The 17328-nt window shown below is 45.0% G+C and overlaps 1 protein-coding gene across 4 annotated transcripts in view; it reads right to left on the reverse strand.

The window, feature by feature from the left end:
* Positions 1–17328, reverse strand: part of MSLN (mesothelin) — a 49359-nt gene that overhangs the window by 3228 nt on the left and 28803 nt on the right. For all 4 annotated transcript variants that reach the window (XM_072601143.1, XM_072601154.1, XM_072601146.1 and 1 more), the window contains 16 exons: positions 15803–15933; positions 15348–15469; positions 14536–14704; positions 13935–14150; positions 13669–13839; positions 13230–13379; positions 12723–12772; positions 10655–10775; positions 9079–9164; positions 6597–6726; positions 4788–4981; positions 4413–4503; positions 3538–3649; positions 2729–2904; positions 1408–1557; positions 669–802 (listed from right to left, as the gene is read on the reverse strand). In XM_072601143.1, coding sequence (XP_072457244.1) covers positions 669–802; positions 1408–1557; positions 2729–2904; positions 3538–3649; positions 4413–4503; positions 4788–4981; positions 6597–6726; positions 9079–9164; positions 10655–10775; positions 12723–12772; positions 13230–13379; positions 13669–13839; positions 13935–14150; positions 14536–14704; positions 15348–15469; positions 15803–15933 — 2203 coding nt within the window. The remainder of the gene's footprint in view (positions 1–668; positions 803–1407; positions 1558–2728; positions 2905–3537; positions 3650–4412; positions 4504–4787; positions 4982–6596; positions 6727–9078; positions 9165–10654; positions 10776–12722; positions 12773–13229; positions 13380–13668; positions 13840–13934; positions 14151–14535; positions 14705–15347; positions 15470–15802; positions 15934–17328) is intronic.

Genomic DNA, 17328 nt, shown 5'->3' on the forward strand with positions numbered 1-17328 from the left:
AGATTACCCCAAAGTCATCTTGCTTGGGTTTTGGAATGTGTTGTTCAATTGTTTCAGTTGTATCTGAGGCTTTGTGACCCCACTTGGGGTCTTCTTGGCAATGATACTGGAGTGGTTTACCACTTCCTTCTCCAGCTTATTTTATAGGTGATGAAACTAAGACAAACAGCATTAGGTGACTTGCCCAGAGTCACATAGCTAATAAAAGTCTTAGATCAGATTTGAACTCAGGAAGATGAATCTTCCTGACTCAAGGCTTGGTGTTTTATCTACTGTGCTACCTGGCTGCCCTAAAACTAGGTTTGAGTAAAGTGGTTTTACCTTCCCTCAGTGGAAGTTCAAATCTGGCTTTAGATACTTACTAGCTGTGAGACCTTGGTAAGTCACTTAACCCTCTTTGCCTCAGTTTCCTCATCTGTAAAATGAACTGGAGAAGAAAATGACAAACCACTCCAATATCTCTGCCAAGAAAACACCAAATGAGATCACACGGAGTTGGACACAATTGAAATGACTAAACAACAACCATGTGCCAGGCACTGTGTTAAGTGCTAGGAATACAAAAAAAGAGTCATTGAATCTGTGTTCCTTACAGCATGCTCTGAACTCCCTGGAAACCCAACCAGAGAGCCTGGGGAGGGGTGCTGGGCTCCTAGCCCTTTGCTCACCTGAGTGCAGATGGCTCTATGGAACTGAGCTGCTCACTGGTCAGATGGCAAAGGTATTTGGAACCAATGGCATTCAGGAAGGTGACATTGAGGGGGCCTCCCCCCTGGATGTAGCTATCAATCACGGCCATAGCCTATAATAACAGAAGTGCAGACTCACAGAATCTATGAAATGAAGAGCCTAGGATTCTAGGACTTGCAAGGGAACTTAGAGCCCATCTAGTTTGGCCTCCTATCCAGTCCTGGACTGGATAGGACTCCTGACTAGGGACTCCAGGTTTGGGAACTGGGAAGAGCTCAGCTTAGAGAATACCTATAGAAGCCCCTTACAGGAGTGTCTGATCTAAAAAGGGGAGACCTCAAAAGCATCCTCACCAATCAATTGATTGTAGCAGCCTGTAAATCTCTTCCCCACCCATGTTCTTACTTAATAACCTTGGGACCTCCCTTCTTCTTAAGGCTGTCATGAAGATCACTGAGATCAGGGATACAAAAGCCCCAGCCACAAGCATACAAGACTTTTTTTTCATTTCTTTTTTTTCTTTTGGGGAAAAGCAACAATGTATGGAATGGGGTCTTCATTACCTCATTCTGCTGGCTCATAATTAAAGGGAGATACCTCCCCACCCTGGGGCAACTAGCCTGTAGAAAGACCTATACTCAGTAACCTCTCTTTAGGGTCCCAGAACCCCCACCCAAGTCTTGAAATATATTAAGAGTTAGGAAGTCAAGAGATCACCAAATCGTCATTTTGATAGCTGGCTTTGAGCAGGCTGCTCAGAGTCTCTGAGGAGGTCACCTTCCACTTCCTGACTTCCTTAGGGGTAACCAGTTTAAAGAGATTGCCCAGGTTTCGGATCACAAACTCGGGGTACCCATCTGGGTAGAGCTGGAGAAAGAGGAAAAGTGTAAGAGAGCCCCGAGTATTTATTTTTTTGAAATGAATTCCAATCAACTCTCCATTTACTGCACCAACAGAGTGTGGATAATCCCCCTCAACTTTAAGACTGATGATCTTCCCCAAGATAATACCCAAGCAGAAGAGAATGAAAATATGAAATGAGTTGTATTCCCTGGGCACAGTAGGGTGGCTGGTGAGGGATAACTGGGGGAAGCAAGCCTAGGCTACAGATGGTTCACTGAGTACGCCACTCTGAGGTGACTAATCTGGAAGCAAAAACACTGGCATCACAACTTCCAATTCTCCCTGAGAAACACCACACTCTGCTAACTCAATCAAAATGGAGTGGCAAGACGTCAGAGCTGGAAATGACTTTAGAAAGTCTTTAGTCCAACCTCCACTTTTATAAAGGAAGAAACTGCAGCCCAGAGATGTGGAAGGACTTATCCAGAGTCACATAGACAATAGGAAACAGAGCCAGGACTAATGACCAGTCCAGGGTTCTTTGTACTGTACTGCCATGTTTTGAGCAAATTTTCTCCAAGTAGGGAGTAAGATGGACTCAGTGCTAGCAGTTAGAGACTCCAGCAGGAGGCAACTGGCAGACAAGAGATGGCCCTTGCCTGTGGGACCTTTCCAGAAGAGGGATCAACTGTGACCTAAGTCCCCAGGGAACTCTGGCCTGTAGCCTGGCCTCCTCAATAGAGGCTTTTAAAAACAAACCGAGTAGTATAATAGGGAAGTGGTGTAGTCAGTGGAAAGAACAGGGAGACTTGGGTTCCTGTTCCAGCACCCCCATTAACTTACTGTGTGACTTTGGGATAGAATTGGGATAGCCTTCAATTCCCCATCTGTAAAATGAGAACAGTAGTACCTCCCAGGACTATTAGGAAGATGACAGTAGTTGACATTGACAGCAGATTAGAGGTTGCTTAACACCCATTATTTCATTCATTTCTCACCAAGGCCTGGGAGGTAAGCAGGACAAGTTGTTAGTTTTCTCATTTTACAGATGAGAAACCTAAGGTGTAGAGAAATTAAGTGGCAGAATTCAAACCCTACTTTGAGCACTGAGTTCTTTCCACAACATGAGAGTATGGAGAAGGAGGGATGATGGCTATGTCCATTTGGGTTTGGGGGAGGTTGAGGCCCATGTTACCTCATCCAGTTTGACCTTGAAGATCCTTTCCTGATCATAGGTGAAGGGAAGGTCCTTTATTTTGTCTATGTTGGCTGCCAGCACTGACGCGTTCAGGCAGTCCTGCAGATCCTTCTCTGAGTAAATGAACACCACGTCTTCATTTATCTCCGTGATCTCCCCTTTGGAGCACTGAGCTGTGAACATCACATTAGCAGGCATCAGTCTGAACCCCAGTGCATCCTTCTCGTCCTCTTCCCCCTCCTTCCACACAAATCAGACCCTGAAAGTTTCTCCTGCTACATCCTTGCCCTTCCATTACCTTCTCTCTCCCCAGCATTCTCTTTTCCCTCATCTGCCCATTTCTCTCCCCTTCTTTCCTTTTTGCTCTCTCTTTCCTGTTCCCTTCATGGAGCAAAGGTCAAATGTTCTGGTTATTGGTAGAGGCCTGGAGAAGACAGGATTTCCCTTTCCCTCAATCTTTCTTATTTTATCCGTCCCCCAATTCTCTTTACCGGTCCTCCCCCTCCAACTTTCTCTCCTTCTTGACTCAGAGGAGAGTCAGAAGCTCCTAGTCAAGAAAACTTCTCCCCTTATTCCTGCTTGACCCTCCTCCTCCCTGTCCCTGCTCACCTTCTTACTGGTCTTGACCATTTCTAGATATGTTCCCCCTTCCCATCTTTGCTGGTAACTTCCAAGCTTTGTTCCACCCCAGGTTGGCAGACCAGGATCCCATGTTGGGAAGTTTCTGATAGTTGGGCCCATTGTACCAAGATGTAGTCACTGAGGACTGACCCTACCCCTACCCTCAGGAGTCCCCAGGCACTTACTAGTAGCCCGCTTAGATCGGGAAGACCGGAAATTTTGGATGAAGGCTCTCAGACTCTGCCGGGCCTGGGAGGGGTCTGGGAAGGTATGTCTCAGCCAGGAGGTCACAACATTCTGAGAGGAAATGGCCATTTCTGAGTGGTAGCAAAGGCTCATAACACAGTTCTGGAGTGGTGTAAGTCTGCCCTGACTCATTGTAAAATTTTGGGTAAGTCACCAAGCCCAAGGTATGCCCTACCCATTTATCTATCAGGTGTGATGTGAGGGATTCACAGATCTCCCACCCCCCAAACTCCTCCCCCATCACCTAGAGCCCTGTCCCTTTGGAGTAAACATTGCCCTGCCCCTGGAAGTCCTCATAAAATGCAACAGCCTTTGGTTAGGGGGAGACAGTCCCATTCAGACCCTCTGTTTAGAGATCAGGTATTTTTTTGGAGGGTGAGAGTAAAGGGAAGGGAGAGTTGGAAGGGCAGCAGTGGTGTAAAGGGGGAAAAAAGAGGGTGGGGGACTCAGTGAAGTTTGGTTTTTGTCCCCTCAAAGGGGCTTCTTCTGGACCCTTTCCCCCCATCTTATTTAGGAGCTGCTCTTTTATTTTATTTCAAGCCTAAGACAGAAAGATTGGCAGGAGGCTATTCTCATAGACCTCAGGGCCTTTAACCAAAGGGACAAAGCTCTAATGGTGGAATTTTAGACATCACTTTCATGCCATCTAATGCGTCCATTTGTGCTGTGGCTCCAGCTTCATTCCTCAGAGATTGACATTGCCTTTTTATATGTCTGGATCTTGGTTCCCCCATCCACACATTCTCCCTCCATCATCCTTATACTCTGTGGTCAAAGTTATCCCTTTCTTGTCTCCTTTTGGTAAGGTCCTTACCTGAGGGATGTTCTGGAGGATGTGCACATCGAAAACTGGCAACAGCCCCCGGAGAGCATTCAGGGTGGATAGTGACCATCTGGAGGGGGGACTGCACAGATGGATAGGCAGAAGTCAAAAGATGGTCAGATAGAAAAGATTAACACAACTGAGGCTGAGGTGGGGCCTGCCCTACCCTAGCCCAGTCCCAGCTACCTCCCCCTTAGGCTGGAAACAGACAAAAACACTCTCAAGGAGATGGAAGCAGGGTTACATGTATAAATATACATACATGTTCACTTACATGTTCTCATACACATTCCTGTATGTGCACCATATGTACACACACAGACCCTCTCATTCACTATTCCTTAGACTCTGAGGGAAGTGTCTTACCCATACGGAGAATTTTTAGAGCGTAGAGCCAGGTTGACAGCCTCCTTCTGGTCAGGGCTAAAGGGGCCACTGCACTGCTCCAGCCGAGGTAGGAGCACCTCTGCAGATCTGTTTATGTAGCGTCCAGCTAGGTCACAGGCCAGCCAACCCAGGATGCGAATGTTCTCCTCGCTGACACGTGTACCTGAAATGCCCTATGAGAGCAATCCAGCCCTCTCAACCTGGCCTAATACTTGCAGGCTAGGACCCCTGCCAAAGCACATCTACCCAGGATCCCTTCTACCTTCTATCTGCGTTCTCCCACCCAAGTTCTTGACAGTTGTTGACAGTGTCCTGACCATTCATTCCCCTGTCTCTGGATAAACACCCATCCCTCTTGGAAGAGAGTCCAAAAAAGGCCCTGAAGATCTTAAAAATTAACCCACTATTAATATCCAGCTTATGCTTTGAACTTTTTCTATATCACATTCAACTTGGCTCATCACCAAGTAACTACATTAAGTCATTTAGGAAAGAGTTTTTCACATTAAAAATAGAAATGTCTCTGGCCTCCTCTGTGGGCATCCTAGGGGGTTGCCCACCTTGTCCACCACTAGATGCAATTCTGCTCTAAGGAGGGCATGCCCAATCTAAAATTTCTTTGTGGGTTCACCAACCACCACTGGAGAAGTAATATAATGTAGAGCAAAGAAGACAGGACTCCAAAAACCTAAGTTTACCTCTGTCTCTCACTACTGGTGTGATCCATTTCCCATCACCAAACCTCACTGTCCTCCTCAGTAAAATGGGCCTCAAATGCAATGAGTAGCTTTGAGAACATTGAAATGGGACAGAAATAGACAGTGGATTTGTTTGCTAAGGGGTCCAGCAGTTTCTGACTATACAGAGCAGACATGTATTGGTTGGATGACGGAGGGGAGGAGAGTGAGGTGCTGTTAGAATTACACACGAGTGAAGTTATAGTTACACCTTAAAATTAACCCAGTTTTCAAAGACATGGCTTTGGAGCCCAGTCTGATTTCTCTTGTAATTCTTCCATTGAACATTTTGTTGTTGTTCATAGGCTGACAAAGTGTGGCCCTTTGACTGAATCCAAGCTTGGGCTACCCTTGAGGACCTAGAGGGCCACATGTGGCCTTGAGGCCACAAGTTCCCCACTTCTGATCTAATCCAACATCCTCATTTTGCAGATTAAGGCTCAGGAAAGTTTAGTGACTTGCCTAAGGTTACATGGATGGGAAATAGCAGAACTGCTAGGCAGGACACATTACTGAAAATCACTACTTTCAATTCATGGGGTCCCTCCCTCAGCCCCCTTTTTAAAAATTCCTCTTGAGTCTGAATCTTCCCTTTTCCGCCTTTCTGAAGAAGAGAGAAGCTTAGTTCACATTTCTAGTGCTCTTTTCATAACCATTCTTAGAAGGAGGTAAAATGAATATTATGATATTGTCCTTACAGAAGAGGAAACTGAGGTACAGAAAACCGAGGTAAGTTGCCTAGGGTCATACAGTAAGCAATTAATAGAATGGAAATTCCAAGTCCAGTCATCATCCGTCCCATCAGGTGCTGGTACGTGCTTTAGATTGGACATTTCCTTTTCATTCCCAACCCATCTTCAATATCAACCCCACCTCAGTACTCCGTGGAACTCAAAGCCTAAAGCAACCTCAGGGACATAGTTTGGCAGATGGCAATAAGGTGCAGAGCTGGCCCCGGGCAATATGTGGGTCTCAGCCCTACCTTCCCTGGCTTTCTTTGTATCTGTGCCAAACTCTTCCTCCTTCCCACCCCAAGCTCTATGTTCCCTACCAGACAAGTCAGGGCCTCCGATAGCAGTCTTGATCTTAGGGACGAATCCTTCTGGAGAACATCCTGGTTGGACTCTCCCACCCGAATGAAGAAATTTTTGCAGTCTCCAGTCCTTGCATAGGCAGAAGAGCTGGAAGGAACCAAAGGCATATTCTCATGTCAACTCCCCAAGAACATATCACAGAATCATAGATGCTCACAGCTGGAAGGAACCTCCCAGGATATCTAAGCTAATCTCCCATGTGCATGATCCCTCTCTATAATGTTCATGATAGCTAGGTTGGTTCTCCAATTTCTTCTCAAACCTTCCGTGGATGGGAAGTTCAGGATCTTTCAAAAACAGCCCATTTCATTGTTAGGCAGCTTTAATTGTTATTGATCAATCAATAAACAATTTATTAAGAGCCTACTATGTGCTAGGCACCGTGCTAAGTACTGGGGATACAAAATGAGGCAAAGACAGTCCTTGTCCTCAAGTAGCTTACAGTACAATGTTACAGTATAATATTGAGCCCAAATATGCTTCTTCATAATTCCACTGGTCCTAGTGCCCCTCAGTCCCCCATTTCAGCTTCAAATCCCAGAAAATAAGCCTGCTTCCACAGCTCTTAATATGGTAGAAGATAAACACCCCCCATTTCTTTCAACTAATACTTAGATATTATGGACCCTAGTCGTCTCAATAACTGTCTGCCTTCTTCTAACCACACTCTAACTTGTCTTTGTCACTCTTATACAGATGGCCTATATGGCCCTAAGCTGGTAGTGATAACCGCCAGAGACAACATGAGCTTTCTTGCCAAAGAGAAAATGACCCTTTCATCAGTGTTGGCAGGAATCATCCATAGCCATGACTATACATTATTATCTATGGAACTTTGGGTGGATAGATACACTCCTATGGGAGACGGGGAATGAGGATGGACCCATTCATTATGAGGGGAGCCATGCCAATGTGGCAGTTTTATAAGATCTTAGAGCTGGAAAGGATCTTAGAAATCACATAATCCAACCACTATGCTTTCTACGGAAGGAAACTGAAACTGGTTTGAGGTACTTTAGACTTCTGAGACCTGACACCATCTCTAGTGCTGTGTCCTCACTAACTCAGGGTGCTTATTATGGCAGAAACAGCCCTGGAATTTAAGTTCCTCCAGGACAGTGCCCATTTCTTCATTTTTTGTCTTTTTTCTCAGTACCTAGTACCATATCTTCCATACAGTAAGTGCTTAATAAATTCTTGCTACATTTACTTGATTGGGAAGCCAGAAAGTTTGGAGTTCAAAGGTTGGCTCTATCACGAAATCGCAGCATGATATGGCACAAATGACTTCCTTTCTCTGAGTCTCAGTTTCTCCATACATAAAATGGGTTAAATAGATCAAGACCATTCTCAGCTTTGATGTTCTATGAGTCTATCAGAGAAGTGGGGCACTCATGGCACCCACCCTAGTGACAGGAGGCACGGTAGGACCCACCCAAGAGTTGATGGTGCAATTCCCTCACCCTTGGGTAGATTAGATCATAGGAGCATACCATAGACATCTAGATAGCCTAGTGATTAGATCACTGGTCTTCCAGTCAAGAAGCTTTGTTGTTGTTGTTCAGTCATGTCTGACTCTCTGTGATCCCATTTGGGGTTTTCTTGGCAAAGGTAATAAAGTGGTTTGCTATTTCCCTCTCCAGCTCATTTTATAGATGAGGAAACTGAGGTAAACAGGGTTAAGTGACTTGCCCAGGGCCACACAGCTAGTAAGAATCTGAAAGCAGATTAGAACTCTGGTCTTTTGACTCCAGATCCAGAACTCTATATACTCAGCCATTCAGCAGCAAGCACAGGATCAACATGGTGCTAGGGCTATGAAACAGACAAAGATGATACAGGGTTAAGTGACTTGACCAGGGCCACACAGCTAGAGAGTCAAGAAGATTTAGGTTCAAATCCTCCCTTAAATACTTACTAGCTGCGTGACCTTGGGATAGCTGTGACAGGGATAGTGATATCACATGGGCCCAGGGACCTTCAAGTCCAAGTCCTATTTATCATCATAGCAAATGAGGCATTATAGGGTGTCCCTACAATTTAAAATGGTCCTAAGACTTTGGGGACACCCTATATGTAGAAAGTTTTTCAAACCTTAAAGTGCTACATAAATGTGAGCAGTAATTAGCATTTTTAGCATTATTATTTATTATTATTATTACCCTGATGGGCCAGGGTCTCCCATTGCATCCTGGGCCATTTCCAGTCATTCTGATGAGTATCAGGCCGCTGGACCCAGATGGCTCAGGAGGAGAAAGTGAGGTTGGTGACCTTGCACAGCCTTCCCTCACTCAAATCAAAGTCAGCTGCAAGTCATGTCATCATCTTGATGTCATAGTCTTCTTCAAGAATGAAGGACAAATACATGATTCCTGAGTGAGGGTGGTAGACCCATAGATTCCTGGGTGAGGGTGGTAGAGGTAAATGCTAAGAACCCACCTTAGAAACAGCAGCATGTCCCTGGGGTAGTTGTTCAGGTCCTCAGGAATGCCATCTTCCGTGACCCTCTTAGCCAGACAGCTTAGCTGCAGAGAGAGCAAAGTTTCTACCTAAGGCTCTGAGGTGGTCTCTCCCTTGTGAGTCATCTGAAGGGGATCAATATCTCCTTGGCTGGTGTGAAAACTTCCCAAGACAGCTTTCCTCTCGGGGGCTAACATAGGTATTCGCAGGCTCAATTCACATCATCAGTTCACATACTATTTTTATTAATAATAATGATAGTCGTAATAATAGAAACTTGGACTCTTAGAGAGTAGCCTTGGGAAGTGGGTTCAAACTCAGATTGAGAGGGGGTTACTAAATGATATATAAGGGTCCTTGAAGCTGCATATTGACTTGGAAAACCACATGTTAACATTACCTATGTTCTATTGTATTTTTACTTATTTTGCTAAATATTTCCCAATTAAAATTTATTCTGGCTCAGCAGCACTGAGGAGTACTGCTTTGGCATGTAGCCTGGCCAATATTTGATACCTCTGGACTAGGGCACCAGCAGGTTAAGTGACTTGTCCAGGGTCATACTACAACAACAACAGCCTCTTCCTGAGTTCAAATCTGGCCTCAGTTACTTACTAGCTATGTGACCTTGGGCAAGTCACTTAATCCTGTTTGTCTTAGTTTCCTCATCTGTAAAATGAGCTAGAAAAAGAAATGGAAAAACCACTCTAGGATCTTTGCCAAGCAAACCTCAAATGGGGTCAGGAAGAGTCAGACATGACTGAAATGACTCAACAACAAAAAAACATAATACTTAAAGTACTGCAAAGTGCTTTACAAATGTTTCATTTTATCCTCACTATAGCCCTGAGATTTATTTATGCCCCATTTTACAGATGAGTAAACTAAGGCAAAGAGAAGCTAAATGAGTCCAGGATCATACAACTAATAAGCATCTGAGGCCAGATTTGAACTCAGGACTTTTTACTCTAGATACAATGCACTGTCCACTGGGTATCAGTCATTCAAGCCCATATTGACTTGAATTTATTTCTCTGATCAGGGAATCCAAGACACCTAAGTGATGCAAGTGGGCAGAGTGTTGGCCTTGGAGTCAAGAAGTCTTGAGTTCAAATCCTCCTTCAGTTACTTACTAACTATATGACTCTCAAAATACTTAAGTTTTCAGTACCTCAGTTTCCTCCACTGTAAAACAAGGATATTAATTGCACTGACCTCCCAGGGTTGTGGGGAAGATAAAATGAGATGATATTTGTAAAACACTTTGAAAACCTTCAAGTTCTATATAAATGGCAGTTATTATTATTATTAACCCTAGCAGAGATCGAGGCCTTGTGGAAAGGCCAGGAATGGCGCTGCTTAGGCCGGCCTAGCAGGAGAGATACACCTCAGAGAACCCAATACCAACTTCATTCACTTCCCAGTCTGCCTGATTTGAGGCCTACTGAGTATGTCCAGGGCAAGATGGTCCCTTTGGTCAGCAGGCTTTTCCCACCCATCCACCATCCTCACCCCCACCTCCAGACAGACAGACAGATGGCAGAGACCCACTGACCTGCTCTGCCCCTAATGTGACATTCTTCCTTTCCATGACCTTGGCCAGGCGCCGGACTTGCTCCACGTCCAGGCTAGCGGCTGAGGCACACGTGAAGCCGTGTAAAATATAAGGGGAGAGGCTGGGAAGGGAGAAGATGCTGGGTCAGTCTGAGTTGGGCCTTGTCCTGGACAGCACCAGCTGCATCACAAGGAGCAGATGCTCCTATTGGGCTTCTTTTATAATGTCTTAATAGTTGCTAATTAGCAATTAGTGATATGATTTTTTTTTTTAGTAAAACGTCTTTAATGAACAGAAATCTATTTTCTCCCTCCTATCCCCCAACCCTTTGAAGAAAAAGAAATCCTTATAACAAATACACAGTCAGTCAGAAAAACAAATTTGCTCATTGGTCATGTTTTTAAAAATTCCCAAGTAGTAGAAGGAGGTCTCCTAGTGCAGTGGAAAGAACACTTTGGTCTTAGGAGTTTAAATCTGGGTTTAAATCTTGCCTCTGACACTACCTTAGCCAACTTATTTAACTTTCCTGGGCCTCAGTTAGGCTTCCAAGGTCTTTTTCAGATCTAAATCTGTGACTATGATTAGGAGAAGTCGTAATAAGGAGAGGCCAGGCTGTCTCTACAATGACTCCCCTTACATGCCTGAGGGTACAGGGGAGCAAGCCCCTGCCTACAGTGTGGAATTTCAACTCAACCTGACTACTGCATGCTCATCCTGGTGTTGGACCTATGGAGCCAGAGGAGAGGAAGGGGTTCCAGGAGGCTCGGAGCCCTGACCCAGGAGAGCTCCAAGTCTGGGAGATAGAAGGGGAAAGGAGACAGAAAGGGATCAGGGGACTGGGAGCTGCAAAGGACTTTAGACATCACCTAATCCCAGCCCTCTCATCTTACAGCTAACATTTATATAGAGCTTTAAGGCTTATAAAGGATTATATATGTATTTACACATATATGCATGTGTTATGTGTGTACAAATGCACATATACATATATATACATGCTGGGCATACATACACACGTGAAATCTCAGTGGATGCCCACAACAGCCCTCTTACATAGGTGCTATGATTCAATGAGGAAACTGAGGCCCCAGGGCACTTGGCCAAGGTCTCCTAGGTAGTATAGTAGCAGACCAAGGACTCAAACTGATATCATCAGACTGCACGTGCAGGGTTTCTACTTCACTCTGTTGTCTTCTTATTTCTGGCCTTGAAGAGCTGATGGGCTGAGGAGAGATGGAGGAGGAAGAGGCCTAAGGCCAGGCCTGGATGAGAGGAGCTCATGCATTGGCTGGGAAGATGAAACACATATGTGGAAAGGTTAGAGGATGCCACAGGAGAATGTACTAAAGGGCTGCATAGAGGGGTGTGTGTGTGTGTGTGTGTGTGTGTGTGTGTGTGTGTGTGTGTGTGTGTGTGTGTGTGTGTCTTATCCATCTTTGTTTGCCCAATGCAGAACTTTGAATCTTTTTTGTGACCTAAATGCATGATTTCACTGACGTAGCGAACTCCAGTGAGTAAACACCATTTCTCAATATAACTTCACCTGCAATGTCTAATCTTGGAGAACTGCCCAGCCCTGTGGAGTTAAAAGACACATAGCTAGCATGCATCAGAGATGGGAATGGAACCCAGGGTCCTCCAGACTGCAAGGCTGTCCACTATACCATGATGCCCTTCTTGCACATGGTAAACAATAGATAAATGTTTGTTGGCTTGATCTGAGATCAGCATGAATTGAGAAGACCAAGGAAGGCTTCCCAGAGGAGATGAAGCATAAGTTGGGCTAAAAAGATGGATAAAGAAAGGGGAAGAGGGAATTCCAGGGGTTAGGATTAGGGAAAGAGTTGGCAGGAGTCAAGGTGGGAATGAGTTTATAGGAGACAGCTAGCAAGACAGCCATATCTTCCAGAAGAGTAAGACCCGATGATAGCAACATTCACCCCAATAGCATTCCCATCATCCATTTGACACCAATAGCTTCCATTTTTGAGTAGAACGGAAAACCCATAAGCACCTACCGGGGCCTCCCGTGGCCATGACCAGGACCTAGGGAGACTGGGGAACCCACCTATTAAAGTCAGACACGTTCTTTACCACTTCATCAAAAAACATGGCTGCCTGGGGAAAATAAGGAAAGTTTTTTGCAGCAAAACACCAAATGTCCCACCTTCTCCTCACCCCCAGCTTGATCTCCATCTTCTTGACAAATATCTCCCCCTCTCCAAAGGTGGGATTCAATTCACAATGCTGGGCCAGACAAATTCTTAGGGTGTCATCAGTCAGTATCTCTGGGGATAAGATAGAATCTGTGGGGTTTTGGAGGTGTCTCATTGGGACAATGAGAACAAGGAGTAAAGGGATGCTGGGAAGTGCTTACTAAATAGCTGAGATAACCCCACCAGTGTTCTCAGAAGATATTGTACCCCTGATTCCTCTGGAGAACCCAGATTACCACAGGGGAAAATGAGGCAGATTGGACTTCTGGACCTCAGATTATTTCCCATGAGCTAATTTTAAAGATTCAGCAGGTCTTCAGGTAGGGGCAAACTTGGTAAGTGAGGTCCAGATGGATCACCTGTATGCGAGTCCATCTTCGACTGTTGAGGTCATCCAATCTGGGCTGGTCATCAGGGCTAAAGGCCAGTGTTGCACTGGGGATGGCCTCAGTGAGTGTGTCTGGCACAGCCTGGACCAGAGCAACAGGATTTGGAACAGCCAAGGCTAGCTAATTAGAGAACACAGGGAAGAAGGAGTCCAGGCTGACATTGAGATGCTGAAGCTGGGTCTTTATGGTGAGAGATCCCCACCCCTGGACAGCTGAGTTCTATTTCTGACTCTGCCACTATAGCTTGAGCAAAGTCACTAATGCCTTCTGGGCCTCATTTTCCTTTTTTGTCAAATGAGAAAGATGGCCTAGATGTTTGATTAGTCTGTGTTCCATATTCCTTATAATTGGCATTCTATGTTTTAAGTAGAAGTAACAACCCATATACTAGTCACAATCTGGCCCTTACCTGGTCCACAAATGCAGTTTTCAGTATGGGTGGGATGTGGGTAAGATGCTGAGCAAATTCTGGCTCCTTCACAGCTTTCAAGACTTCATCTGGGGTCAGGCTCTGGAGCCAAGGACTACTGAGGCCACCCACCATGCTTCCCAGGGCTACTAGACTCTTGCCGTCCAAGACCTACACAGGAGGGAAACATACACGAACATTATCACAGTAGGCACTGTGCTAACTGCCTTGATTTTTTCTTCCCCTTGTACCTTGAACCCAGTTACCTTATAGCCAGAGTCCAAGATCTTGTGGGTGAGGGCACGAGACTGTGCAGGGCTCCAACCCCTTACCCGAGCCAGGGTGGGCAGAGCAGCCACCAGGTCCTGGCCTCTGATCTGCCCCTCAATCTGTGACACTGACAGCCCCAGGGCTGTTTGACCCAGTCTGCGCAGCATGGCCTCTGAAAAGTTCCCAAAGCTACTCAGCAGCCCCGATGCCACCTATAGGAGAGTCAAGTCTTGACCAAGGCATAGGATTGAGGCCCTAAACCTTGGCATACCCAACACAGACACACCTGGGACAGACAAACAAACAGTTGAAAGCAACCAAACAGTTAAGATGAAAGGCAGAGTCTTGTAGGTTAATTAAGAATATAATGGAATAATCCTAAACCACAGGACTGTTCTCTGAATACAGGCCTGAGGGTGATAACATCATTAGTACCACCATGGCTATCAATAATTGACATGTATATAGAGCTTTAAAGTTTGCCAAGCCTTTTACCAACATTGTCTCATTTGGTATTGGTCAAGCCCAGGGAAAGGGGAAATTCATTCTCCCCAGTTGGTCACCCAAGGAAAACCCAGTCCACGGCGCTCTCACTACCTGTATGACTTCCCAAGATGGTAGTTCAGGAACTGACTTGTTCCCATCAAGCCGTGGAGGTAGGTCAAAGCAAACCTTGTTGAGTCTCTGGGCCAGGGCCAGGGCATCTTCAGCCTCCATGTTTCTCAAGGCCTTTGGACTGAGGTGACAGATGAGGATGTCTGGGATGCTAGTGAGAGAATCAACCCATCAGGCAAACAAATATTTGTAGGGGCCTACTTAGACCTTTATTGTGCCAAGTGTGGGGGATACAAGTACAAAGAATGAAACAATCTCTACCCTCAATGAGTTACATGCTAATGGAAGAGACAAGTACATGTAAAAATATGTTCAACATGAATATAAAATAAATACATACAAAGTAGTTAAATATAAGGTAGTTTGAGAAGGACACTACTAGAGGAAGGGGTCAGAAAAGGCTTCACGCAAAAGATGGTGTTTTGGGGGTGAATTTGAAAGGAAGAGAGAGGAGATGCCAACATTTCTTGGCTCAGTCACCCAGGGGTTGGGGAGAAGCCTGACTATGCCTCTAATTCTTTGAGATATCTTGGGGGAAGGTCCTACCTTAAGACCAGAGATGGGGGTAGGCATTTTTCTAAGGCCACACAGGATTCTACAACAGGCCTTCTCCTTGGGAGTTCAGCACTAAGGACAGAGACTCAAGGCCCATCAAAACTCCTCCTTATCACATATAGTGGTCCCCTCCTCAATTTATCACACTCTAGAGTACCCAGGGATGAAGGTGCTAGTAGAGAACAAGTGAGAGCCATGGAATAGAAAGTACTAATAGAGAACAAGTGAGATCTTCTCACCTGGAGAGGTCGAGGCTAGGTGGGTAGGTAAGGAGGGCTGTGTAGAACCTGGCTACGTCTGGCATCAGGTGGAGCTGGCTGACCAGGTGAAGAGCACCAGGATCTCTCACTAACATCCGGAGCTGAGAGAGGGGAAAGAACTGTGAGAAGAATAACTGATGGATAAAGAAAGACAAATGAAGGAGAAGATAGGGGCCAACCTCTTGGAGAGCCCTAGTCATCAGGAGCCAGTGTTCACCAAGTTTTGAAGAAAAGACAATTCTCAATGGATAGTCAGTCAGCAAGCTTTTATTAAGTGTTTACCATGTGCCAGACACTGTTCTAAGCCCTGGCATCCAGGGTAGGAGGAATGACCTTTGTAAGAGATAGATGGGAGAGGAGCTCATACATTCATTTTATGATTCACAGAACCACCTTAGGATACCTTAGGGCCAACCAGAACCTCCTCCACCTACCTTGGGTTCATCTACCAATCTCTTGAGTTCCTCTTCAGTGGCTTGTTCCAGGAAGAAACCCAGGTAATTGGCCAACCAGGATGATGAGTTTAGGCCTGGCACAGCCTCATCCTGGCAGTGGGTCCCAGAATCTGACAACATAAGGGGGCACAGAAGGCCTGAGTACCAGGTGTCTATCCCTTTTCCCTTCCTGCTCACCCCACCCCATCACACCCCAACATTGCTTTTGGTCACAAAGAGGTCTGGGTGAAGGAGGCTTCAGTATGTGCCACCTCCACTGTGCTCAATATATCATAGAAGTAAAGCAGAGTGGGGGGCGTGGTGTCCTTTACATACATAGGGATAAAATAAATGGGGCTGGTAAAAAGAAATCTGAACTTGAAGTCAGGAGACCTGGGTCAAAATCCAACTCTGACATTTCCTAGTTACGTGAACTTAAGCAAGTAATTTCAGCCTCCTCATTTGTAAAATGAATTACAAAAAGTTAAATACTTTGGACATTGTAAAGAGCCATATAAATATGAGTCACTAATATGAATTATTAGTATATAGAAGATGGTATATTTTACTTAACATATTATGGTTAAAGACAGATTAATTGTCAACTAATGGCCAAAGAAAGGGAAAACAATTTGTAAAGTCACTTGTGTTTTTGTTTCCTCCTCTAGACTCAAAGTTAGCCCTTTGTGTAAGTAAGGTCTCCTACTTTGGTCAAGGGTATGGTCTTACTCAGACGTTTGTGAAATCATCCAAATACACTCGAAATGCAAACATATTGTTTACAAATGTCCCACAAAGGATCCAGAATCCCTTAACTACAACACGAGGAGAGATTATATTTAACATCTAAAATATAAAAAGAAACATAACACTGGCCTGCTAATTATCTGTTCCCTCTGGTAGACATCAGCTCGGACTGTATTATTAACCCTGTTTTATAGGTAAAGAAACTAAGATTAAATAATTCTTCCAAGGTCCCTGTGAGAATTTTATTACTCACTTGTCCAGTCATGTCTGACTTTGTGACCCCTTGGACATACTGTTGGTGGAGTTTTCTTGGCAAGGATACTGGAGTGGTTTGCCATTTCCTTCTCCAGTGGATTAAGGGAAACAGAAGTTAAGGGATGGGCTCAGAGTCATGCAACTAATAAATACCTGAGAGTGGATTTAAATTCAGATCTTCCTGACTGCAAGCCTAGTGCTCTATCCACTGAGCCAACTAGCTGCTCCTAGGTCCCCTGACTTCTAGTCTCATGCTCTTTCATTACACCACACTTAATAAGCGATAATACCTGGAACATAGATAGAATTTCAGGGTTCAAAGGGAATTTAGAGGTCATGGAGTCCAATCTCTTTATTTCATAGGGGAGGAAAATTGAGACCCAGGGAGGATAAGAAGCATCATAGGGCCACACACTTGAAAGGAGTGTGTGAAATGTGCATACCCTTTGACCCAGCAATATCGCTACTAGGACTATATCCCCAAGAGATCACAAAAATGGGAAAGGGTCCCACATGTACAAAAA

This window comes from Notamacropus eugenii, chromosome 1 (genome assembly GCF_028372415.1).
Source record: "Notamacropus eugenii isolate mMacEug1 chromosome 1, mMacEug1.pri_v2, whole genome shotgun sequence".
NCBI lineage: Eukaryota > Metazoa > Chordata > Mammalia > Diprotodontia > Macropodidae > Notamacropus > Notamacropus eugenii.